The 25,756-nt window shown below is 47.9% G+C and overlaps 1 protein-coding gene across 2 annotated transcripts; it reads right to left on the reverse strand.

Annotated features, from left to right (window-relative positions):
• Nucleotides 1-238: 238 nt before the first annotated feature.
• PYCR1 (pyrroline-5-carboxylate reductase 1) lies at nucleotides 239-25,036 on the reverse strand. 2 transcript variants are annotated; one of them, XM_073588208.1, is made up of 8 exons: nucleotides 24,886-25,036; nucleotides 14,470-14,594; nucleotides 6,647-6,717; nucleotides 5,039-5,218; nucleotides 4,680-4,901; nucleotides 3,388-3,480; nucleotides 3,137-3,300; nucleotides 239-2,175 (listed from the first exon to the last, which is right to left on the reverse strand). In XM_073588208.1, the coding sequence occupies exons 2-8, from the start codon at nucleotides 14,534-14,536 to the stop codon at nucleotides 2,013-2,015; spliced, it is 960 nt and encodes a 319-aa protein (XP_073444309.1). In that variant the 5' UTR covers nucleotides 14,537-14,594; nucleotides 24,886-25,036; the 3' UTR covers nucleotides 239-2,012. The 2 variants fall into 2 exon arrangements, with proteins under 2 accessions (XP_073444309.1, XP_073444308.1); XM_073588207.1 differs by lacking the exon at nucleotides 24,886-25,036 and adding an exon at nucleotides 23,359-23,552.
• Between the last annotated feature and the right edge of the window lie 720 nt (nucleotides 25,037-25,756).

The raw sequence follows: 25,756 nt of genomic DNA on the forward strand, positions 1-25,756 counted from the left end.
CCCTTTAAGATCAGTGCAAGTATTTCCTGCTCATTGCACCACAGCAGCCTTCTGAATGTACTTAGACTACACTGAGGCTGGGTTCACTTAGAACCAAAATGGAAAACCGCACATAACCTCCAGCAATTCTTGGCCATGCAGCAGATAAACGGCTCATCGGTTCGTTGCCCCTAGACGTAATCATATATATTTTGTAGTGTTTTTATACCACACAAATAAAATGCTACTTTCAAAAGGAGAAAAACAAAAAAAAAAAAAGCTTTATTGTCCTGAGAAACCGTTTTGTGGGCAACATGGCTGTTGGTGAACCTGAACTAATGCAAATGTAAAAAATGGGGTGGTAAATCCTGTACAGCAGAATTTCAGCTTTGCCTGTAGTGAAGGCCGTGCAGAACCTGCTTTTTAATGTGCTAATACATTGAAGATGTAAGGTGAAATGATATGGAAAGGCGTTTCATAGCATTCAGAATTTCCATGAGCCTCAGGAAATGCATAGATAATAATACAAGTCCATTGCGGCAACCGATCACCGTACATCACTCGTTACCAGAATGGTGACAAATTAACAGAATAAAAGGAGCTAAAATAAGACATTTTCTTGAGTTTGATTAAAATAAATGGCTCCAGCGAAAAAGGACCAGGATGTCCCCTCTTAGACAAAAGGAGGCCATATACATTAGGCAGCAAGTAGGCGGATGGTGAACGGTTGTCTGGCGAACTGTTGCACTGAAGCAGCCATGTACATTTTAGCCCATATTGGCAATAACAGTCATTTAAGGGGAACCTGTCACATTACATACTTACAGTCCGATCTGTGGACACCACAGTGTAGAGGAGAAGCTGATCAGATAAGATTGTGGGAAAAGATTCAGTACAACTTGAATTTTATTCATTGATATCCCTAAAATATTTCTATATATGAGTCCAGTGGGCGGTCCTACTAGTGATTGACCACTATCGTTGCATGTAGTCATAAAGGGGAGGCTGTCAATAACTAGTAGGACCAAACACTGGACTTATATGTTGTGATGTACCAACTAGTGGTGTACTGAGGAATAGGTGTGTATCGCACAGACAGAAGTCAGCTGCAATCTGAATCCAGGACAGGTTGCTGGGCCTTGTAGTCCCACAAACCTGTAATGTTAGTAAAGGGCTGGATTTAGGGTTAACCAGAACTGATGGGTGGGACTGGTTAACCACACACCTCCCAAGGGGTGTGATCCTGTAAAAACAGGAAGGTCCTATTTGTTTCCTGTGTGCAGCACATGGAGGAGGTCCATGTGTGAGGCTGGAGCACCTGAATGTCCAGGAGACTCCACGGGTCTGGACTACAAGCAGGAGCCAGAGGAAGCCAGGCTGGGAAATCCTGATATGCTGTTAGCCAGGTAACCCAGAGCCTGGGGCATGTTGTCCTGACGGACGTCAGGCATTAGGACTGTGTGACCGGAACCGGATGGAAATGGACTATATGTCAGGTCGGTTCTGTGATGTTTACATGGCCTACGGTGGTTTATGAGGTGTAGTAAACCAGAGATGGACTTGCTTTAATGAAGAAACTGTTGCCGTGTGTCCAAATATCGCTGTCAAGTGAGTGTACCCCAACCCGCTAGTGATCGCTACGTCACAATGTATACACACCAGGGATTTCAATCAATGAATGAATACAAAGTTTACTGAAACGTTTCCAACAAATCTGTCTATCAATCTGATCAGTTCTATAACAGATCAGTTACCATTAAAACGGCCTCACATGTTCAATAACTATGGGCAATGAGAACACAATCTTTCTGGTATTACTATAGTACAGAAAGTTCTTTTGAGGACTAGCAATTATTGAATAAAAAATGTCCACTGACGACTTTGCTGTCAGCTAAAATGATCACCCAGCAAACGATTATTTTGGTTGAAGACATCCATTTTGATCACCTTTAGACCAATCTGTATGGCCACCTAACCACTCTCAGACGCCATGTTTGTCTATGGCTTTGGTCGATTGGGATTTCTGGAATTACTCAGAACTTCCTTACTCCTGGTGTTTTATTGTTGAAGAGACTGACTTTTACTCCTGGAGACGCAGTGGAAACTGATGGTGACTCCTGCTGCACTTTGCTTAGAGTTGTCTTTTTGATGGCAGCGGCAGGGATTTTTTCCTGGTCTGCATAATGCTGGAGCTCCCTGTGATGTGCGAGACAGAAGAGGTTAAAGAGGCCTTTGTGGAATAGAAAAAGGATCTGCTATTTTATCAGAAACTGGACCACAAGTCTGCAGTCAAGCTAAGGTCCCAGGAGCGTGACCGCAAGTATGTGATTTGCATAATGTCGTCACATGCCAACTAGACAATACAAATGTATTGAGTGAGGCCGGACACATTTAGTAGGAATGTGTCCGGAAGTATGCAAATCCCGTTCTCTGCACCTGGGAATCCTCACATTGTACTGCAGACAATTTCTCTAATGTTATCAACTATTCTAAAACTAAAGACTCAAAACAAGATCCCTAACCAATTAGTTTTAGTTTTATGGCCTACAACTGCTTGAAATTTTGAGCAATTTATATTTGTGATTTTTGGCAGTCCCACCTACTTTTGGGAAAAATGGTCAGTAGTGATGATCGAGTATACTCTTTCCCCGAGCATGTTCGGGTGGTCTCCGAGTATTTTGGTGTGCTCGGAGATTTAGTTTTCGTGGTCTCATCTGCATGATTTGTGACTTGTAGACAGGCTGAATACATGTGGAGATTCCCTAACAAACCGACATGCCACACATGTATTCAAGCTGTCTAGCAGTCACAAATCATGCAGATGAGACGATGAAAACTAAATCTCTGAGCACACCAAAATACTCGGAGGACACCCGAGCATGCTCGGAAAAACCCTCGCAAAGAGTATACTCGCTCATCACTAATTGTCAGAGCTTAGCCAAAAAGGAGGCACAGCCAACAAATTCATGATAAATTACACCAAACAATGACTGGAGAACATTTCTTCCAGTAGCCCACTACAGCTGAACGATGCACCAAATTCCTTAAAAGGAGCAGCTTAATAAATTTAGCCTATCTTACTCCAGTGAATGGAAAAATCATACAAGTATGCTAGCATATAAAACAATTATTTTCTCATTGATGGCTGAACGCTTACCTGGTTCTGATACAAGATGCTTCCACAGCATTAATGAGAAGAGAACGGAATCCACCACTCTCCAAAAAGTGCAGCGCATGAATGGTAGCGCCCCCTGGAGAGCATACATTGTCCTTCAGCTGTCCTGGATGCTGCTCTGATTCCAAGAGCATTTTTGCTGCTCCCTAATTAAGATGAAATAACTAATACATTTACCTTTATTACAAAAGAGGTTTAACAAGTAGCGGCAGAGGACATAGGTCACAACTTACCAGCATGGCCTGAGCTCCTAGACGAACTGCGAGCCGCCTGGGAAGGCCCATCTTTACCCCTCCATCTGCAAGTGCATCCAGAGCTGTGAAGGCCTGAAGAAAAGCAAATTGTACGTGCCCATTCAATGGTTACAGACAACAGCCCCATGATTCATCTTTATGCATGACATTTTTTGGAGCCCAACTGTAGGACAAGCTAGCCACATACTCTTTGACTGACGTGACAATTAACTTACATGTTAGAGTTCCTTGTCCATCATATGTAATATTGGTGGGTATATAATACATGTGATCTTTCCAAGGATAATATTACATACTCGCATATCCACATTGCAGTGGTATACAAGGAATTATTAGAGAGAATTGCATAAGCGAATAGGGCTTAAAATTAGATATTTATACAGGACATTTTATGTATCGGACTTAAAAGAAAGAAGACAAAACACCAGGATAATTCCATTTAACTGACTGCAATTGTGATGGATTGAAAGAAGAAAAAGGAATACTATAAGGGATTTAAATTTCTATATTCTATCCCAGTTAATAAAATAAAAAAAAAATAGGCAGCACTCCAATTAAATGTGAAAAAAGTTGAGGATCAGTAAAGTACCCACTTTTTTCACATTTAATTTGTTTGGACACTGCTGAATAGGTTTTGCACCAATTGTATAATTTTGGTAGTGCTGCCCTTTTCTTTTTATTTATATTCTATCCCAGCTATTGGAAGCATTTGATCCTTATTTTCTGCCTTATTATATGTAATTAAAAAAAAAAAAAAATTATATATATATATATATATATATATATATACACACACACTTTGTGACAAAGTCACTGGTAGAGTGCTGGAGGGGAGATATGTCACCTCACTTAATGGCGTCAGTGATGTAAAACCCAGAGTATTTTCCTCCAGCACATTAAGTGTTGTGAGGATTTAGTTAAGTTGCATAAATGGGCTGGTTTTTATGTGGACATCCACAGAATTGGTAGGAGGGTGTCCACCTTATCTCCACCTGCAGAGCCGGCACCACTGTGTGCTGACAGGACCTGTGTGATATCACAGTCATGTGTTCAGTCACATGATGGAGAAGTCACATGGTCTGGGTCTTAAATAGCTTGGCTCAAAAGGCAGTCTGGGTTGACTGGAGAGAGGACTCTCCAGTGGTTTGTGTCCTGAGGAGGAAAGACTGGACCCGCTTTGCTGCAGAGCAGGCTGCTACCTGCAAAGGCCCCATAAACACTAAACTGGTCTATGTAGTACAGATAAGACATATAGACACTTGTGCACTTACATAAGCAGGCCCACTTCCACTTAGTCCTGTAACAGCATCAATCAGGTCCTCCTCAACCTCAGTACAAAAGCCCACACTCTGCATCAACTGTTCAAGAAGTTGCCCATCCTCCAACTCTGCATGGGTCCCTGTGGCGTACACTGTGGCCCCTTCTCTTACAATCACCGGAGTGTTGGTCATGCAGCGCATGACTCTGGGTGCTGGATGGAAGCCGGTCAGTTTCTATAAGGTTACAGGGGATGAAATAGGAAACTAAGAACTTTGGAAATATGGGGGAAAATACTGATCTAGTGACACATTATAAATGGTGCATTACACACGCCACAGACTATATGTAGTATAGGACACGTCGATGTTACCTTCTCTATAGTGCTGATAGTGACACCGGCCGCGCAGGACACAACCATATGACGGTCCTCAATGTCAGAGCCAATCTCATCAAGCACAAAGGGAATAATAGGAGGCTTCACAGCCAGGAAGATGACATCGCTGTTCTTCACTGTGTCTTTGTTACTAGTGGTAAAATTGATACCAAGTTTCTGAGAATGGAAAAAGGTATATTAATATAATTTGCAACAATTTTACGTAAAACGAGATGAAAAATAATATCCTCACCAGCATCATGCCTTATTCACTCTTCCATGTGTCCCGATCTGAGCATGAACAGTGATTCATGGACCTGCCGCGGGTCTCCTGCTAGCCTGCCCTCATAGGGGATATGCAAGGCTGCCAAGTTCGAGTAAGAAGACCCGCGGGCAGTCCAAGCGTCGGTCTGTGCATAGACCTTGACACATAGAGGCAAACGTGGCAAGACTGAGAGGCAACATATACAATAGATAGCAGTCAGCTAAACCATCTTTTGTCAGGTAGCCATCTCTTCCAACTACTCCATACACAGAAGTATTTGCTCTGCCGATCAATCCTGTATTCTTTACAAAATAGCCTATTGTACCTAGAAACAAAACCCTGAAATTGGACACGCCAGATCATCTATTACAGAAGAGATGAGAGGTCCCCCATACACAACAGTCAGCTGAGCCTGCCGATACTGGTGGGTTCAGCCAACTTTAATGTGTATGGCAGCTGCGATGGAGGACCGTCTGTCACCGGGTCAAAAGGAGCCAGTTTCTGCTCTTAATTTTTCCCGCTGCTCCCCCTGTGTATTCTGTTTTTTGTACATATAAAATCCACCATGTTTCCAAGGAAGTTGGGGGGGCTGTGCTATTGGGATTCTTTGGGGGCATGTAACGCCCTGCTTAATTACAATATGAGGACCTCCCCTTTGTAAAGACCATAAAAATTAGCACTGAAGAAGGAGACCCATATCTCTGGAACTACAGTATATAATGACTTTAAAAAATAAATAGGTAACCAGAATACTCGGGGGAGCGTCGGGAATAAAATAAGAGAAAATACAGACCACTTTTCGACCTGGTGATAGGTTCTCTTTTAAAGTTTCACTGCATCTAGGGAATAGTTGATAACGTGACAGAGCAATTATTTGTAGATTTTTAGTACATCTATCTCATTCTGGGGCGTACAGCTCGCTCCATGTGGTATGTAATATAACAGTGGTGATGTGTCATAGGAGTCATGGCTCTTTATGGATGTCTGACCACAGATGACTGCAGCTTCCAGACAGCTGTGTTATCTATACGGTTTACTGCACCAATAAATATGGATTAAATAGGAGATATAACAAACTCCAGACAGGGCAAGTGAAAGTTCAGTAAACACTATGTGTCAAATACATTAGGTGAAAATGAGCCGAAGCCATCCTGAGACATGAAGACAGCAACATCTAATGATCAGCACTTGTGCTGCACCATGCAACATAATGCGAGCGAGGTCAGGAGACACAGGCCCCATCCATAAATGACCAATTCTCTACTGGACTAGTATCTGCTTCACTCTCCTCTAGATTATTCTTATGGTCATCTTTACAGAGGATCAACAGAACTACTCACCCTCAGTCCAGATACGGTGGGCAGATCAGTATCCGGAGAGCTTGCTGTGATCTTGTGTGCCGCCAACACCCCTGAAACAAGAGAAATCATCTTCACAACTGGTAAAATGACAGCACAATCACCCAGAAAGCACAGATTCATGCATGTGTACAATCGCCAGTACTTGTAAGAAGGATGTAACAGTACGTGTACAATGGACGGAGAGGATGTAAGAACTGGCCCCAAGAACCAAGCCTGCTCCTTAGGCCGGCGTCACACTTGCGAGTGTGATGAGAGTCTCTCACATCAACAACCGACACTGCTGCCGTCACTCAGGACCGGAGTGTGCAGCTGCATAGAAATACATGCAACCGCACACTCCGGTCTCGAGTGCCGGCAGCAGTGCCGAGTATTGATGCGAGAGACTCGCGCGAGTTTCTCACATTGCACTCACAAGTGTGACCCCGGCCTTATAGAGTAGGTGACAGCTGTGCTATACAGCCTGCACATGCCCAGAACAGTGTAAAATGGTACCTATTAAAAAATAATAATAATACAGCTTGGCATGCAAACCAAACAAGTCCTCACACAGGGCCACTGATGGCCGTACAGATTAGTATATATCAGATGTTTGCACCAGTCGTAGAGCATAGTGTACACTCAACAATGGATCCACATAGCTATTCATGTGTGCACTAGTCAGTGCGTAGTCTAGAGCGGCAGAGTCTCCTAGCTGTTGAGGTGTGCACTAGCCATAGAGTGTAGTCTAGAGCGGTGGAGCCCCCTAGCTGTTGAGGTGTGCACTAGGCATAGAGCGTAGTCTAGAGCAGTGGAGCCCACTAGACTAGGAAGGAGTGCACTAGCCATAGAGCGTAGTCTAGAGTGGCGGAGCCCCCTAGCTGTTGAGGTGTGTGTTAGCGTGGGTGGTCAGGAGCGGGAGCTCCGAGAGTGGACCCTCTGGACCGTGGCACCGAGGGACCCCGGGCGAGCTGCCAGGTGGAACCGACCCCTATACAGGGACCGTTAGGAGCAGGCCCAGGGGTTCGAGTACCACGGTAGCCGGTACCGAGAGGGGCGGCTCAGGATGGACCGGAGTAAGACAGACTGGAGTAGGACGGCAGGAGCACTGAAGACAGGACTGGAGTAGGACGGCAGGAACACAAGGCAGGACTGGAGTAGGACGGCAGGAACAGTGAAGGCAGGACTGGAGTAGGACGGCAGGAACACAAGGCAGGACTGGAGTAGGACTGAGAAGCTGCTGTGAGGAGCAGCCGGGAGAGGAACTGCAGGAGCAGAGTGTGCACGATGGAGCGAGGCCAGAGTGTCAGGAAACACAACGATCAGGCGCCTCCCTCAGGGGGAAGCGGCCAGATATGGCCCCGTCTGGTCAGCCATTGGTCCAAATGTGCTTCCGGGTCAGGGCACAGCCGGAGCATAAGAAGCAGGAAGGAGGCGCGGCCGCGGCCTATGGCGCATGCGCATAGCATGCAGGGAAGGCATCGGTCGCGGGTCTGTCTCAGGTGACCGCCGCGGCCGTCGAGTGGAGAGAGGCTGCGGCGTGGGAGCGGAGGCCGGGTGAGTATGGCGGAGCGGTGTAACAGTACCCCCTCCCCTAAGCCGCCCCCCCCGGAGATTAACAAGAAACCTCTTGAGGATACGGGGAGCATTAATATTCTCCCGAGGCTCCCAGGATCTCTCCTCAGGACCAAAGCCCTTCCAATCAACGAGAAAGAAAGTCCTACCTCTAACCCTTTTCACAGCGAGGATGTCCTGCACTTCAAAAACGTCGTCGGCACCCACCGGCTGAGGACCAAGATCAAGCGAGGAATGGAAACGATTCAGCACCACAGGCTTCAGGAGAGAGACGTGAAAGGTGTTCGGGATCCGGAGCGAAGCAGGCAACCTCAATTTGTAGGCAACTTCGTTAATACGTCCCAGAATTTCAAACGGACCGATGTAGCGTGGACCCAACTTGTAGGAGGGCAGTTTTAGTCGGACGAATTTGGAGGAGAGCCAGACCTTGTCGCCAACACGATACGGAGGAGAATCCAACCTCTTTTTGTCTGCATAGTTCTTCATCTGATCAGCGGATCTCTTGAGTGATGTGTTGGTCTCAGCCCAAATCTTAGAAAATTCCGAGGACAAGGCATTGGCCGCGGGTACCTCAGAGGCAGGGGTTATCGGAAGAGGGACACCAGGATGTCTGCCAAAAACAATGAAAAACGGAGACTTGGCCGAAGACTCACCAGCATGGTTGTTATAAGCGAACTCTGCCCAGGGGAGTAAGCTGACCCAATCGTTCTGGTGGGCGTTAGAGAAGTGGCGTAAGTATCCCGTAAGCGTCTGGTTGGTACGCTCTACTTGTCCGTTGGACTGTGGATGGTAGGCCGAGGAGAAGTCGAGGGAAACGTTCATAAGCTTACAAAGCGAACGCCAGAACTTGGAGGTAAACTGAACCCCTCGGTCAGACACAATGCGTCGAGGTAGTCCATGAAGCCTGAAGACTTGATGAATGAAGATCTCGGCCAGCTCCGGCGCTGAGGGAAGACCAGGCAGAGGGATGAAGTGAGCCATCTTGGAAAAACGATCCACCACCACCAGAATGACTGAGCAGCCCGCAGAGCAGGGTAGGTCGGTGATGAAATCCATGGCGATGTTCTCCCAAGGAACCGTAGGGACAGGCAACGGAAGCAACAAGCCAGACGGAGATCTCCGTGGTACCTTGTTCTTTGCACAGGATGGACAAGAAGCCACAAAATCGAGTACATCTTGGCGAAGTGAGGGCCACCAGTAGTGACGTTTGATAAGATCAAGGGTCTTCTTAGTTCCGGCATGGCCGGCCAGTTTGGAGGAGTGCCCCCATAGAAGAACCTTTTGCTTGAGATTCTCTGGCACAAGCGTCTTGCCAGGCGGAGGAGTAAGCCAGTTCACTGGAGCCACGGTGATGATCCTAGTGGGATCAATGATATGTGACGGTTCCTCCGTGGATTCGTGTGGTTGGAAGACCCTGGACAGGGCGTCGGCTTTGGAATTCTTGCTGCCGGGACGGAATCGGAGCTCGAAATCAAATCGGGCAAAAAATAAAGACCATCTGGCCTGGCGAGGGTTTAGTCTCTGGGCAGACTGGAGATAGGCCAGATTCTTGTGGTCCGAGAAGATGACAAAAGGATGGACAGCTCCTTCCAGGAGGTGGCGCCATTCCTCCAAGGCCAACTTGATGGCCAAAAGTTCCCGGTCACCGATCGAGTAGTTACACTCGGATGGAGAAAAGGCCTTCGAGAAGAAGCCACAAGGGTGCAGGCGACCGGAGGCGGTTCTCTGGGACAGCACCGCCCCGGCACCAGTCGAGGAAGCGTCCACCTCGAGTACAAAAGGTCGATCGCTCTCAGGGCGATGCAGGCCCGGAGCCGTGGAGAAAGCCCGTTTTAGGGACAGAAAGGCCTCCTCTGCCTCAGGAGACCAATCCTTGGAAGTAGACCCTTTACGGGTGAGCACAGAAATGGGTCTTGTGATCGCGGAGAAGTGGGAGACAAATTGCCGGTAATAGTTGGCGAACCCGAGGAATCGTTGTATCGCCTTTAATCCGACGGGGCGAGGCCATTTGAGGATGGCAGACAACTTCTCGGGATCCATCCTTAGACCAGCGTCGGAGATAATGTATCCCAGAAATGGCAGAGAGGTCTGTTCGAAGAGACATTTCTCGATCTTTGCATACAGACGGTTCTCCCGAAGACGCTGAAGCACCAGGCGGACACTCTTTCTGTGGGACGAGAGGTCCGGCGAGAAGACGAGGATGTCGTCTAAGTACACGACCACACAGGAGTACAAGAGATCCCGGAAGATCTCGTTGACGAACTCTTGAAAGACTGCAGGAGCATTGCAAAGACCGAAGGGCATGACCAGGTACTCGTAATGGCCATCTCGAGTGTTGAAAGCGGTCTTCCACTCGTCACCTGCACGGATACGGACCAGATTGTAGGCTCCTCTGAGGTCCAGCTTGGTAAAGACCCGAGCCCCTCTGAGACGGTCAAACAGTTCCGGAATGAGTGGAAGAGGGTACCTGTTCTTGATGGTAATCTCATTCAAGCCCCTATAGTCAATGCATGGCCGTAGAGTCCCGTCCTTCTTTTTGACGAAGAAGAACCCGGCTCCCGCGGGCGAAGAGGATTTCCGTATAAAGCCTTTGGCGAGGTTCTCTCGGACGTACTCGGACATGGCGGTGGTCTCCACGGGAGACAGAGGGTAGATTCTGCCCCTTGGGGGGGGTTGAACCAGAAACAAGTTCAATTGGGCAGTCAAACGGCCGGTGTGGAGGGAGGACCTCTGCTTCCTTCTTATCAAAAACATCGGCGTAGGAGCTGTAAGCTGGAGGAAGACCCGGGAGGTCTGGAGGTGACCGTGGAGCGGCCGCCAGGCGGACAGGAGTCAGACAGCGAGCTTGGCACGGGTGCCCCCAGCGGAGTATCTCCCCAGAAGACCAGTCGAGAACAGGCTGATAAGTCCTTAACCATGGAAGACCGAGTAGAATGGCGTGAGAGAGCTTAGGTAAAACGTAAAAGGCTATCTTCTCTCGATGTAAGGCTCCGATTTGCAATTCCACCTCTTCAGTGACCAAGGTGACGGTCACCTGTAGCGGTTTGCCATCCACGGTGGCAATCTGAATTGGGTTAGATAGAGTGACTACAGGAATTTGGTATTTGTCTACCTCTTCCGGCCGAATGAAGTTACCCGCTGAGCCCGAATCCACGTAGGCCACCTCGGAACCACGCCTCCCTCCTGAAACCAAAAGCACAGAAATCGTAAGGGGTTGAGAGGAATCATCATCATCACCTAGGAAGGCCTCTCTTACCTGACCTAGGTGGAGTCGTTTCCCTGTCTCTTAGGACAGGTGCGGATATAGTGTGACGAATGACCGCAATAGAGGCACAGATCTTGTGCCCGTCTCTCTCTCTGACGTAACTCGGCCAACCTGAGATGATCTATCTGCATGGGCTCACCCGAAGAGAGGGAAGAAGATCCGACAGAACGTGAGCTGGCCGACTGAGTGAAAGGAGTAAATGACCTGGAGGAGCGCCTGTCTCTCACTGACTCCCGAGCGCGCTCCAGGAAGCGCAGGTCAATGCGGGTAGCCAGCGAGATAAGGTCCTCTAAGGTGGACGGGGTATCTCGACCAGCGAGTTCATCCTTTATTTTACTAGAAAGACCGCGCCAGAATGCCCCCACCAAAGCTGCGTTATTCCAGCCGAGCTCCGAGGAAATAGTGCGAAAGCGAATAGCGTACTGTCCGACCGTGAGAGAGCCCTGGTGTAAGTTAAAGAGTGACTCAGTGAGAGAGGCTAACCGGCCCGGCTCATCGAAAACCTTACGAAACGTATCCAGGAAAACCGGGAGACTCGAAACGACCGGGTCGTCACGTTCCCAGAGCGGGTTTACCCAAGAAAGGGCCTCTCCCTCCAGATGGGACATGATGAAGGCCACTTTGGCCCGGTCCGAGGGATATTGCTGCGGCAGCCATTCAAAGTGGAGACTACACTGATTTAAGAACCCCCTACAGAGCTTGGGATCCCCGGTGAAACGAGGCGGCTTGGCGAGGCGGGGCGTCGGATGAGCAGCAGACGCAGGGGGAGGAGTCGGCACTGCAGCGGCAGCCTGGAGGGCCGACAAGCGACTATCAAAGGAGGCCATGTAGGACAAAATGTGGGTTTGAGTATCTTGCTGCTGGCCCAGCTCCTGTTGGAGACTGGCCAGCTGAGTGGCATTTCCAGGATCGGCCACCTGTAAGGCCGACAAACGGGTGTCCATCGACTTCATGATTGACATAATGCGCCCCTGATTCTCCCGTAGGAATAGCAACTCTTTCTGGGTAGCAGCCGTAGTACCGGCGGAGTCCATGGCCTGATCGTACTGTTAGCGTGGGTGGTCAGGAGCGGGAGCTCCGAGAGTGGACCCTCTGGACCGTGGCACCGAGGGACCCCGGGCGAGCTGCCAGGTGGAACCGACCCCTATACAGGGACCGTTAGGAGCAGGCCCAGGGGTTCGAGTACCACGGTAGCCGGTACCGAGAGGGGCGGCTCAGGATGGACCGGAGTAAGACTGAGACTGGAGTAGGACGGCAGGAGCACTGAAGACAGGACTGGAGTAGGACGGCAGGAACACAAGGCAGGACTGGAGTAGGACGGCAGGAACAGTGAAGGCAGGACTGGAGTAGGACGGCAGGAACACAAGGCAGGACTGGAGTAGGACGACAGGAACACGGGTAGCAGGACTGAGAAGCTGCTGTGAGGAGCAGCCGGGAGAGGAACTGCAGGAGCAGAGTGTGCACGATGGAGCGAGGCCAGAGTGTCAGGAAACACAACGATCAGGCGCCTCCCTCAGGGGGAAGCGGCCAGATATGGCCCCGTCTGGTCAGCCATTGGTCCAAATGTGCTTCCGGGTCAGGGCACAGCCGGAGCATAAGAAGCAGGAAGGAGGCGCGGCCGCGGCCTATGGCGCATGCGCATAGCATGCAGGGAAGGCATCGGTCGCGGGTCTGTCTCAGGTGACCGCCGCGGCCGTCGGGTGGAGAGAGGCTGCGGCGTGGGAGCGGAGGGCGACTGCGGCGTGGGAGCGGAGGCCGGGTGAGTATGGCGGAGCGGTGTAACAGTGTGCATTAGCCATAGAGCGTATTCTAGAGCGGTGGAGCCCACTAGACTAGGAAGGAGTGCACTAGCCATAGAGCGTAGTCTAGAGTGGCGGAGCCCCCTAGCTGTTGAGGTGTGCATTAGCCATAGAGCGTATTCTAGAGCGGTGAAGCCCACTAGACTAGGAAGGAGTGCACTAGCCATAGAGCGTAGTCTAGAGTGGCGGAGCCCCCTAGCTGTTGAGGTGTGCATTAGCCATAGAGCGTATTCTAGAGGGGTGGAGCCCACTAGACTAGGAAGGTGTGCACTAGCCATAGAGCGTAGTCTAGAGCGGTGGAGCCCCCTAGCAGTTGAGGTGTGCACTAGCCATAGAGCGTAGTCTAGAGCAGTGGAGCCCACTAGACTAAGAAGGTGTGCACTAGCCATAGAGCGTAGTCTAGAGCAGTGGAGCCCACTAGACTAGGAAGGTGTGCACTAGCCATAGAGCGTAGTCTAGAGCGGTGGAGCCCACTAGACTAGGAAGGTGTGCACTAGCCATAGAGCGTAGTCTAGAGCGGCGGAGCCCCCTAGCTGTTGAGGTGTGCACTAGCCATAGAGTGTAGTCTAGAGCAGTGGAGCCCCCTAGCTGTTGAGGTGTGCACTAGCCATGGAGCGTAGTCTAGAGCAGTGGAGCCTCCTAGCTGTTGAGGTGTGCACTAGCCATGGAGCGTAGTCTAGAGCAGTGGAGCCCCCAAGCTGTTGAGGTGTGCACTAGCCATGGAGCGTAGTCTAGAGCAGTGGAGCCTCCTAGCTGTTGAGGTGTGCACTAGCCATGGAGCGTAGTCTAGAGCAGTGGAGCCCCCTAGCTGTTGAGGTGTGCACTAGCCATGGAGCGTAGTCTAGAGCAGTGGAGCCTCCTAGCTGTTGAGGTGTGCACTAGCCATGGAGCGTAGTCTAGAGCAGTGGAGCCTCCTAGCTGTTGAGGTGTGCACTAGCCATGGAGCGTAGTCTAGAGCAGTGGAGCCCACTAGACTAGGAAGGTGGGATTGCTTTTGCATGTTATTTGTTTTTATAAAAAACACTAATTATTGTATATTATTTCATGCACTATGCTATTTATTTACTTCAGCGTATTTAATCATATTTCTGTACTTGTTTTTTTTTTCTATATAAGGTATGTGTAGAAGCTGAATGCCAAGCAGGTATCTCGCAACCTCAGAAGATAAATCCATGAATTCTACATACCTGCTGCAGTGAAGCCCCTGACTAGGGCATAGGTCAGCTGTCCTGCGCCGATGAACCCCACACTCATGATGATCCTTGGTACGATCAATACAGTGGTCACAAAGCCAGCGAGTACAGACTAGACCCTGCCAAGTGGACATGTAATATGTGCTTAGTACAGTCATTCAGCAGCAATAATATAGATATACATCCACACCTGCCCGCAGCATGCCATGGACACGCAGGCACACCAAGCACTTTACATCCATTTGTAACGGAAACAGCAGACACAGCAATTTACTGGCAAGTGAGGTCAGTGATCTAAATGGGGGTTAGTGATTTTATTCGCCAGCACAGAGAACAATGCTGAGAAGCCTCCGGTCACCGGAAATATACGGAGTGCATAAAGGCAAGCGCCACGTCACAGCCAATATGCCGTGGTGGAAACACACTGTAGAGAGGAGGTGCCCGGAGCCACAAGACCACCTGCAGACCACACGGCTCTTCAAGTCTTATTCTGTGGCGCTAATACACTTATAGGAGGTGCCTGTCCATGCAGCAGGAAAGCAAATCCATGTGTGCCGTGAGCAGGAACAGGTCTGTGCACCAGATCCTGGGGTAAATTATCCCAAGTCTTTCAGGTGGTCAGTGGCCCCTTCCCCTTATTTCTCCCCCACTCCTCCAAGAGGTGTAAAACTGAAAAAAAAGCTAACTTTTGCACAAAACAATTTGTGACCGTCAGAAAACTGGCGCATGTTGATTAATCTATTTTCCTCTCTAATCTGACACTGCACACTTTAGAGCGTAATACTGTGAAGCATTGCTCCATATGGTCTCACAACTTCTTTACCGGGGAAAAGGCTTATGTTTTTAATGAGCTGCATGGAAGAAAAATGTGAAACTTTTTTGACTTTTTTCGCGGTCTTTCGGTAACTTTATTTAAAAAGAAAAAACAGGTGGTACTTTATAAGAGGGGCGAGGCCATCCAGGGTCCAATGGATTTTGTTATAATAAAATGATCTGGCAATTAAGAATGAACACAGATAAATGTAGAGTAATGCAGCTAGGACGGAGTAACCCTATTGCTGCATACACATTAAATGGGACAATAATTGGGACTACAGAACAGGAAAAGGACTTGGGTATTCAGGTTACAAGTAAGCTGAGCAGCAGTACTCAATGTCAAGCAGAAGCCGCAAAAGCAAAGATTTTAGGATGTATGAAAAGAGGGATTAACCCCTTTCCTACAATGGACGTAATATTCCGTCCATGTGCCCTAGGACCTAATTCCCATTGACGGAATATTACATCATAGCGATCAGCGGCGCTCACGTGGTGAGCGCCGCTGATCGCAGCCGGGTGTCAGCTGATTATCACAGCTGTCAACCGGCACAATGTGTCAGGGGCGGTCAAAGACCGCCCCCGACACGTTAACCCCTGGCACACCGCGATCAAACACGATCGCGGTGTACCTGGGGTTAAAGGGAATCATCGGCAGGGAGGGGGCTCCCTCCGTGCTTCCCTGAGCCCCCCACAGCAGCGCAATGTGCAGCACTGCTGCGGGGGGCTCCATCCCTGCAGGTCCCCAAATCTAAGATGGCGACAGGGACCTTCGGGGGCCTGCAGGGAGCTGGCTTCCTCATGCCTGCAAAGCGCAGGCAAGGAGGAAGCCTTGTGCAGTGCCTGTGACAGATCGCTGATCTGTCACAGGACAGTGATGTCCCACCTGGGACAATGTAATAAAGGTTAAAAAAAAAAAAAAAAAAAAAAAAAAATATATATATATTCCCTAATAAATTCATTTTTTGGAAAAAAAACAAACAAAAGTACACATATTTGGTATCGCCGCGTCCGTAACAAACCGCCCTATAAAACTGTCCCATTAGTTTAAAAAATGAAGCAAAAAATGATTTATTATCATACTGCCGAACAAAAAGTGCAATAACGCGCGATCAAAAAGACGGATATAAATATCCATGGTACCGCTGAAAACGTCATCTTGTCCCGCAAAAAACAAGCCACCACACAGCGTCATCAGCGAAAAAAAAAAAAAAGTTATAGCTCGCAGAATAAATCGATGCAAAAATAATTATTTTTTTATATAAAATAGTTTTCATTGCATAAAAGCGCCAAAAAACATAAAAAAAAACATAAATGAGGTATCGCTGTAACCGTACTGACCCGAAGAATAAAACTGCTTTATCAAGTTTACCGCACGCGGAACGGTGTAAACGCACCCCCCCAAAAGAAATTCATGAAACGCTGGTTTTTGTTCATTCTGCGTCCCAAAAATCGGAATAAAAAGCGATCAAAAAATGTCACGTGCCCGAAAATGGTACCAATAAAAACGTCAACTCTTCCCGCAAAAAATAAGACCTCACATGACTCGGTGGGTCAAAATATGGAAAAATTATAGCTCTCAATATGTGGTGATGCAAAAACTATTTTTACAATAAAAAGCGTCTTTTAGCGTGTGACAGCTGCCAAATATAAAAACCGCCATAAATAGTAAATCAAACCCCCCGTTATCACCCCCTTAGTTAGGGAAAAATAATAAAATTAAAAAAATGTATTTATTTCCATTTTCCCATTAGGGCTAGGGTTAGGGCTGAGATTAGGGTTAGGGGTGTGTTGGGGTTAGGGTTGGAGTTATAATTGGGGGTTTCCACTGTTTGGGCACATCAGGGGCTCTCCAAACATGACATGGCGTCTGATCTCAATTCCAGCCAATTCTGCGTTGAAAAAGTCAAATGGTGCTCCTTCCTTTCCAAGTTCTGCCATGCGCCCAAACAGTGTTTTACCCCCACATATGGGGTATCAGCCTACTCAGGACAAATTGCAAAGCAACTTTTGGGGTCCAAATTTTCCTGTTACCCTTAGGAAAATAAAAAATTGGGGCAAAAATATAATTTTTGTGGAAAAAATATGATTTTTTTATTTTCACTCCCGGGCGTTATAAACTTCTGTGAAGCACTTGGGGGTTCAAAGTGCTCACCACACATCTAGATAAGTTCTGTGGGGGGTCTAGTTTCCAAAATGGGGCCACTTGTGGGAAGTTTGAATAGTTTAGGCACATCAGAGGCTCTCCAAACGCGACATGACACCCGCAGACCATTCCATCAAAGTCTGCATTCCAAAACGTCACTACTTCCCTTCCGAACCCCGACGTGTGCCCATACAGTAGTTTTCTCCCACATATGGGGTATCAGCGTACTCAGGATAAATTGGACAACAACTTTTGGGGTCCAATTTCTCCTGGTACCCTTGGGAAAATAAAAAAATTGGGGACTAAAAGATCATGTTAGTGGAAAAAATACGATTTTTTTATTTTCACGCCCGGGCATTATGTACTTCTGTGAAGCACTGGGGGGTTCAAAGTGCTCACCACACATCTAGATATGTTCCTTGGGGGGTCTAGTTTCCAAAATGGTGTAATTTGTGGGGGGTTTCCACTGTTTTGGTACATCAGGGGATTTCCAAACGCGACATGGTGTCCGATCTCAATTCCAGCCAAAAAAGTCAAATGGCGCTGCTTCCCTTCCGAGCTCTACCATGCGCCCAAATAGTGGTTTACCCCCACATGTGGGGTATCAGCGTACTCAGGACAAATTGCACAATAACTTTTAGGGTCCTGTTACCTTTGGGAAAATAAAAATTGGGGGTGAAAAGAGCATTTTTGTGGAAAAAATATGATTTTTTAATTGTACCGCAGTACGTTATAAACTTATGTGAAGCCCTTGTGGGTTCAAAGTTCTCACCACATATCTAGATAAGTTCCTTGGGGGGGGGGGTCTAGTTTTCAAAATGGGGTCACTTGTTGGGGGTTTCCACTGTTTAGGTACATCAGGGGCTCTCCAAACGTGACATGGCGTCCGATCTGAATTCCAGCCAATATTGCATTGAAAAAGTCAAACGGCGCTCCTTCCCTTCTGAGCTCTGCCATGCGCCGAAACAGTGGTTTCCCCCACATATCAGGTATCAGTGTACTCAGGACAAACTGCACAATAACTTTTGCAGTCCAATTTCTCCTGTTACCCTTGGTAAAATAAAAAAAAATTGAACCGGAAATTTTTTTGTGAAAAAAAAGTTAAAATGTTCATTTTTTTTTTTTTTAAATATTCAAAAAATTCCTGTGAAGCACTTGAAGGGTTAATAAACTTCTTGAATCTGGTTTTGAGCACCTTAAGGGGTGCAGTTTAGAATGGTGTCACTTTTGGGTATTTTCTATCATATAAACCCCTCAAAGTGACTTCAAATGTGATGTGGTCCGCAAAAATAAAATGGTGTTGCAAAAATGAGAAATTGCTGGTCAACTTTTAACCCTTATAATGTCCTAACAAAAAAAAAAATTTTGGTTCCAAAATTGTGCTGATGTAAAGTAAACATGTGGGAAATATTACTTAAGTTTTTTGTGTGCCGTATCTCTGTGATTTAAGGGCACAAAAATTCAAAGTTGGAAAATTGCGAAATTTTTGCCAAATTTCTGGTTTTTTCACAAATAAACACAAGTTATATGAATGAAATTTTACCACTAACATGAAGTACAATATGTCACGAGAAAACATTGTCAGAATCACCAGGATCCATGGACGTGTTCCAGAGTTATTACCTCATAAACGGACAGTGGTCAGAATTGTAAAAAATTGGCCTGGTCATTAACATGCAAACCACCCTTGGTAGTGAAGGGGTTAAGGCTATGTGCACACGTATGAAGGAAATTCCTGACAAATTTTTCCACGCGATTTTTGCGCGGTTTTTTTCCGGAGCGTCCCCAGTCTCATAGAAAATAGTTAGAAATGCGGATTTTTCCGCGAAATTAATGAGCATGCTGCGTTTTTTACCGCGATGCGTTTTTTTTTTCGTGGAAAAAAACGCATCAATATGCACAAAAAGTGTGGAATTCATTAAAATGAATAGGATGCTTCTTTTAGGCTATGCGCCCACGTTAGCGTTTTAAGACGCTCAAAAAAACGCACTCCTTCAAAAAAAACGCGCGTTTTCTTTCTGCACGTTTTTACACAAAAACCGCTTATTTTTTATGCTTTTTTTCCGCACGTTTTCTGGGAACATTGGAAACAGCTAAAAACGCGGACCTATGCAGAAAATAATGAGCATGCTGCGTTTTTAGCCGCTAAGCGTTTTCTGAGCGGAAAAAAAAAACGCATGCATTGGCACAAAAAGGCCAAAATGCATTCAATTGAATGGGAAGCTTATTTTAAGCGTTTCTGAAGTGTCTGATCTGGCACAAACGCTTCAAAAACGCAACGGGGGCACACAGCCTTAAGCGTTTAATCGTTTTTGCCGGTAAAAATGCTTAAAAAAAAGAAAAAAAAACACGAAAAAACGGCTTACGTGTGCCCCCACCCTAAATCCCATGACCCCAACGCATTATTACCCCTTTATAAATCACTGGTGAGGCCACATCTAGAATACGGGATCCAGTTTTGGGCTCCACATTTTAAAGAGGATATTCAGAAGTTAGTTCAAAGACAAGAGACTAGATTATTACAAGGGCTGGAAGGCTTCTCATAGGAGGAGAGGTTGGAAAAGTTGGGCTGGTTTAGCTTAGAAAAAAGACATCTCAGAGGAGATCTCACTTACATGTGTAGTCATCAATACAAAGGCCTGGCACATGGCTTATTCCTTCCAAGGACTATGGGTGGAAGAAAGGTAATTCCGGCAGCTAATAGGAAAGAGTTCCTTACAGTTAGGGCAGTCAGATTGTGGCATGCCCTACCATAAGAGGTAGTAATGGCAGACACTATAACAGCTTTTAAAAACGGGCTGGACGATTTCCTCAGTACACATAACATTGTGGGTTATAGGTAATTTAGTGACAATTGGTGGAGAAAGGCTGAACTTGATGGACCTAGGTCTTTTTTCAACCTATGTAGCCATAAATGTACAGAAGCTCATAGCTTGGGCTCCACAAGATGTGCCAAGTCTCATGAGAACACTGGAGTACAATGTGGCAACATATAGCCACAAGCTTTAAGGTTTTTTTTTCCAAAATCAGAAGTTAGCCCTATGCATAGAACAGGGACTAAGTAGCCGACTGCTTGCGGTCCAACTGCAGGGACTCCCAGCGATGCCAAGCACTGGACTCTGGGTTTCCAAGTCTGAGAGCTGCACCTTGAATAGAGCGGAGGTGCACATGCTAGACCACTTCTTCAGTCATGTTGTATGGAAGAGTTATAAAGAGCAGCTTTACCCTGCTGTCTCGTGTAGTCCCTTAGACCACAAATGAAGCGGTGGCCCGGCATGCGCATCACCAAAGCCCCGTTCTCATGATCTCTCGAAGTTCAAAGAGGTTGGACAACCTTAACGATCACACAATTTAGCTCCAGTTCTATGGCTCAGGCCTTAATTAGACTCTGTTTGCAGAAATGCAGCCAAAAAAATAGCTAGGACCCTCCACCATGCTTTATTGGCGCCTGCAGGCTCATTATTGTAGTGGTCTCCAGACCGTCAATGAACAAACTGCCTTCTGCTACAGCCAAATATGTCATATTGTGACTCATCAGTGCAGAGTTCCGGCCGACCAATTTTCGGAGTCTAGTTTTTATGTTTTCGTGCATAGTTGAGTTGCTTGCCCTTGTTTCTTGGATTTTACCCACAATTCTTCCATGAAGACCACTTCTGGACAAACTTCTCCAAACAGTACATGGGTGTAGCTGGATCCCAAAGGTGGCTGTCAATTCTGAGCTGATGGCGCTGTTGGACATCATCCAATTTTAAAGGGATGTAATCATGACGTGTTTTATCTGCTGCACTGTTTCCTTGGCTGGCCACTGCGATCATGGTGTTAACCGCTGCAGGAACCTGCTGCCTCAACAGGAATCCAGAGCCTCACATTCTGCGGTCTCCCATTATGTTTCGACTGCAGAGGACATTGCTCAGCAATCCCGGCTTCCCAGACGCTCTGCCCAGACCTGCTCTGTGGGGTTGGCTATTGCTGCCACCTTTGGGTCAGCAATGGCAATGCAGGCTGCTCAGCAGCAAATCACTCCAGAGGCCAAGTCCCTCCGTCGCTCTACTGAGCATGCTCACGAGATGATCTCCTGTTGGAGGTCGGGAGCCACATGTCCAGGTCCTTCTCCAGATCTGATTGGTCCATCTCAGGGATCTGGAAACTTCCGGAAGGTCCTGGCTATAAAAGGTTCGCATGGCCATGCGCTAGTATAGTCTCTAGTTGCATGAACCTGCGAATGACTCATTAAGATCCCCTCCCTCTGTTATTACGAGTGTGTATAGGGACTTAGCTATAGAGTCAGCGCCAGCTAGTGGCAATCTACAAGCCACTACAGCATCCTCCACAGTGCTAGCGTCCGACAGTGCGCCTGCTACCGGGCATTGTCGACTAGCGGCAGTGTCTCTCGCCCGCTGCAGTGTGCAGCTCCTCTTGGGGCCCGCAGTTGTGATGCCGCCCGCACGGTAGGTCTAGACGGACGCAGACCCTCTGCCTAGGGCCCAGCTCCTGTGACCATATACCGTGCGTGCACTTCTCTGAGACCTGTGACACTAACAGGCTCAGCATTTATGTGTTTGGCACGTAAGGCATCTCAGTGAGTAAACAGAGATCGCTCAGCGCACCTGGGTGACATTCAACCCGTGTGTGTAATATCGCCATATTGTACGTCCGCCATCAGCAGTGTTATCACCTCCTGCACGGTGGACCCCGGGCGGCGAACGCACTTTACGTTATTTTATATCTAGTGCGTTCCGCCGTCCCTAACACATGGTCCTCAATGTTGGCCATTTCTTGGTGGCCTCAATGCTGAGAAATAGAAGCAGATCCTTATGCTACGCGCAATACTAACACTTCTATTTTTTTTAAGCACCTGTTCTGCGGCATTTTTTCCACAGCTGCCTAAAACTTTAGAACTTTTCTGTAATTAGTGGTTGCGCGAGACACTGGGCCATTAGTGTGCGTACCATTATTAAGAAACACGGAGACCATGGGACGCAGGAGGGAAACTGCAATCAGGGCTCACTCACAGGAGAATAACACGGCCAGGTGCAATCCCATAAACATTCAGATAGCACTCGGACCAATGTTATACTCTGGGGCAGGGCAAATCTGTGCTTTTTCGTCTCAAGCTGATTCGGACTAAGAAAGCAATCGCAGCCTGCTGAGAGCGCATCTGATGATCGGATTGCACTTGCCCACACAAGCGAAAATTCTGACTGCACTCGGATGTCATCCAAGTGCAGTCTGACGTACTCACGCATAGACAATGGAGAAATGTTGTTCTCCTTCTCCGCACCTGTGCTGCCATTCATGGGAGAGAATCGGATCACACGAAGGGGACACTCGGATCAAACTGTGACAGAGTTTGATCCGGGTGTCATTAGTATACTATGCCCGATTCTCATATACAAGAGAGTATTCGGCCTTAAAGAGGTAGCGGCAGCCATCACCTGTCCCCAGAAGACCCAGCGTGCCCTCTAGTCGCGATCCCCAGGCCGGCAGTGATCAGCAGGTCGCCCATACATCCTGTAGACCCCTATTGTGACTAGATTAGTGCAGCAGCCGGGTCACAGGTGACGGTCCGCTGTGCCCCACTTACACCGTGGCTATGAGGGTCCATCAGGGTGGGCGCCAGCTGTATAATCAGATGTGACGTCACAGCGTGCCAGTGGTCCTACTAAGGGGTGATAAGGAGAACCACAAGTCTCAGCTAGTTGTAGGTGCCTGGATGTAGCACCAGAGGGTAACAACATGTGGGATGACAAGCTGGGAGTTGTAGTTCCCCACAGGTGCAGACCTGACTTGGTGTACTATGGAGCCGCAGAAAGAATGATGCAATTCTGTGACATCGCCACCAGGGAGGAGAAATCACAATGTGTGACGTGTCTGATGTAACTCCATGACACGTGTCCTCCAGGCACCCGCTCCCTTTCCTTTACCTCCTCTCTAGCGTCTCCAGATTCGCCGTCAGCTCCACGTCCTCCGCGGCTTCCTACACTTTGAGTGACACAACTCCGGTACCGAATTCCCGGGTGCCAGAGAAAGCCACGCCCACAAGGCTAGATTATTCATGCTGCGCCCTCTTAGCGTTTCTCTATAGGAAGTCTCCGCGGCCCCGCCCACTGTATTATTGTCCAGGCACCGCCCTCATGCAGCATGGTTTAGGTGAAGTCGGTCCGCCCTTTTATCTTGTGCCACCAATAACAGCAGTGCTAGAAAGCCCCGCCCATGTATCTAAAGAGCCAGTGACAGCCTGTGTGTGGAGCAGTAGGGGGCGCGTCTAGGGATGAGTGTGCGGTTCCCCGGTGATGTGAGATCACGTGATGTAGCGCCCTGCTGGTCCTCACTGTCACACCAGCCCTGGACCTCCTCTATGCAGTGTGAGAAGCCTCCAGCACTTCTGGCTGCCACCTTGCATTAGGGCAGTGTGCCACGTCAGGAACTTATGGTTAAAGGGGCTGTCCAGTGATGAGAAGCGCTGTTTAATCACTTGTATATACAGCTGTGGCACAGGAAAGATGTATATCTTTGTACCGTGTTAGCCAGTAGATAGAAAAATATTCAGAATTGAGAGTCCTCAGTAGTTGATACCTTTTAATCTAAGGCTACTTTCACACATCAGTTTTTTGCCATCAGGCAGGATCCGGATTTTTTTAGAAAAACCGGATCCGGCATAAATTTTGGAGAACTGTAGAAACGGATCCGTTTTTTTGCTGGATCCGTCTCTGTTCCTGGGGGCTGGCCAAGTGGATCTGAGCATGCGCAGACTTAAAAAAACCGGATCCGGTGGCTGGATCCGTCTTTTTCTGGATCCGGCGCATTCCGGCGCCCATAGACTTTCATTGTAGCAAAAAGCTGGAAGCGCCGGATCTGGCGCTTCCGGCTTTTTCGCCGGAGACAAAAAATGTTACAGTAGACGTTTTTTCCAGACGCCGGAATGAGACAAGTTGCCGGATCCGGCAAAAAACGGATGAAACGCAATGCCATCCGGCACGATCCGGCGCTAATGCAAGTCAATGGGGAAAAACCGGATCCGGCATTGCATTTTGCCGGATCCGGTTTTACAAAAAAAAGCCGGATCGCGCCTGAAGGCAAAAAACTGATGTGTGAAAGAGGCCTAACTGAAAAGATGGTAACACATTGCAAGCTTTCGAGACTACTCAGGTCTCTTCATCAGGCATAGACTAATACAAAATCTGAAGTCACATATTTATGCACAATACAGCCTAGAAAAAATGCAATAGATGAGACAAGTGACGTGAAGCAGAACTATCAATATGGGAGAGGGAGAAACATAAATATTGCTCCAGTTCATAGATAAGGAGTCCGGATGTTTTATTGTCCTCTGATTGGGGTCTCCTAATGTGTTGTGATGCCCCATTAACTTTTTGGACTCCATCATTAAGCTAAAGAACAATGAAATAGAGTCATCCCTGTATCAGAAGCCAATCGACCGTCCAACATACCTTAAATGGAACAGTTTCCATCCAAAACACATAAAAAAAAACTGTATTGTCTACAGCCAAGCCATCAGATACAATCATATATGTTCCAACCCCACGGACAGGGCCGCACCTATAATGAGGCGATTTGCACCACCTGCTCAAGCGGCAGGGGGCGGCATTATGCTCCTCTACCCGCAGCACCTACAATTTAGCCTCTGCATGCTGGTGCTGCGGTCGTGCAAGAGGCTGTAATTGATGCGGTCACAGGAGGGAAGGTGTCAGGGCCCCCTGATCATGTGACCCATGACTCCTCCCCTCCTGTGACCTCATCACAGGTCCTGTGCGCATCATTCCTTGGTTTATGCAGGACTGCTGTCTGTCATCGTGAGTGAGCTACTTGTGTGTGTGAGCTATGATACATGCGTGTGTGAGCTCTGTGTGTGTGATGCGTGTGAGCTGTGTGTGTGATACATGTAAGCTGGGTGTGTGATACGTGTGTGTGTGATACATGTGAGCTGTGTGTGTGATATGTGTGAGCTGTGTGTGATACGTGTAAGCTCGGTGTGTGATACGTGTGAGCTGAGTGTGATACATGTGAGCTGATACGTGTGAACTGTGTGTGTGTGATACGTGTGAGCTGTGTGTGTGATACGTGTGAGCTGTGTGAGCTGATACGTGTGAGCTGGGTGTGTGATATGTGTGAGCTGTGTGTGATACGTGTGAGCTGGGTGTGTGATACGTGTGAGCTGTGTGTGTGATACGTGTGAGCTGGGTGTGTGATATGTGTGAGCTGTGTGTGATACGTGTAAGCTCGGTGTGTGATACGTGTGAGCTGAGTGTGATACATGTGAGCTGATACGTGTGAGCTGTGTGTGTGTGATACGTGTGAGCT

This window comes from Dendrobates tinctorius, unplaced genomic scaffold, assembly GCF_039654945.1.
Source record: "Dendrobates tinctorius isolate UK_male_01 unplaced genomic scaffold, ASM3965494v1 ptg000103l, whole genome shotgun sequence".
NCBI lineage: Eukaryota > Metazoa > Chordata > Amphibia > Anura > Dendrobatidae > Dendrobates > Dendrobates tinctorius.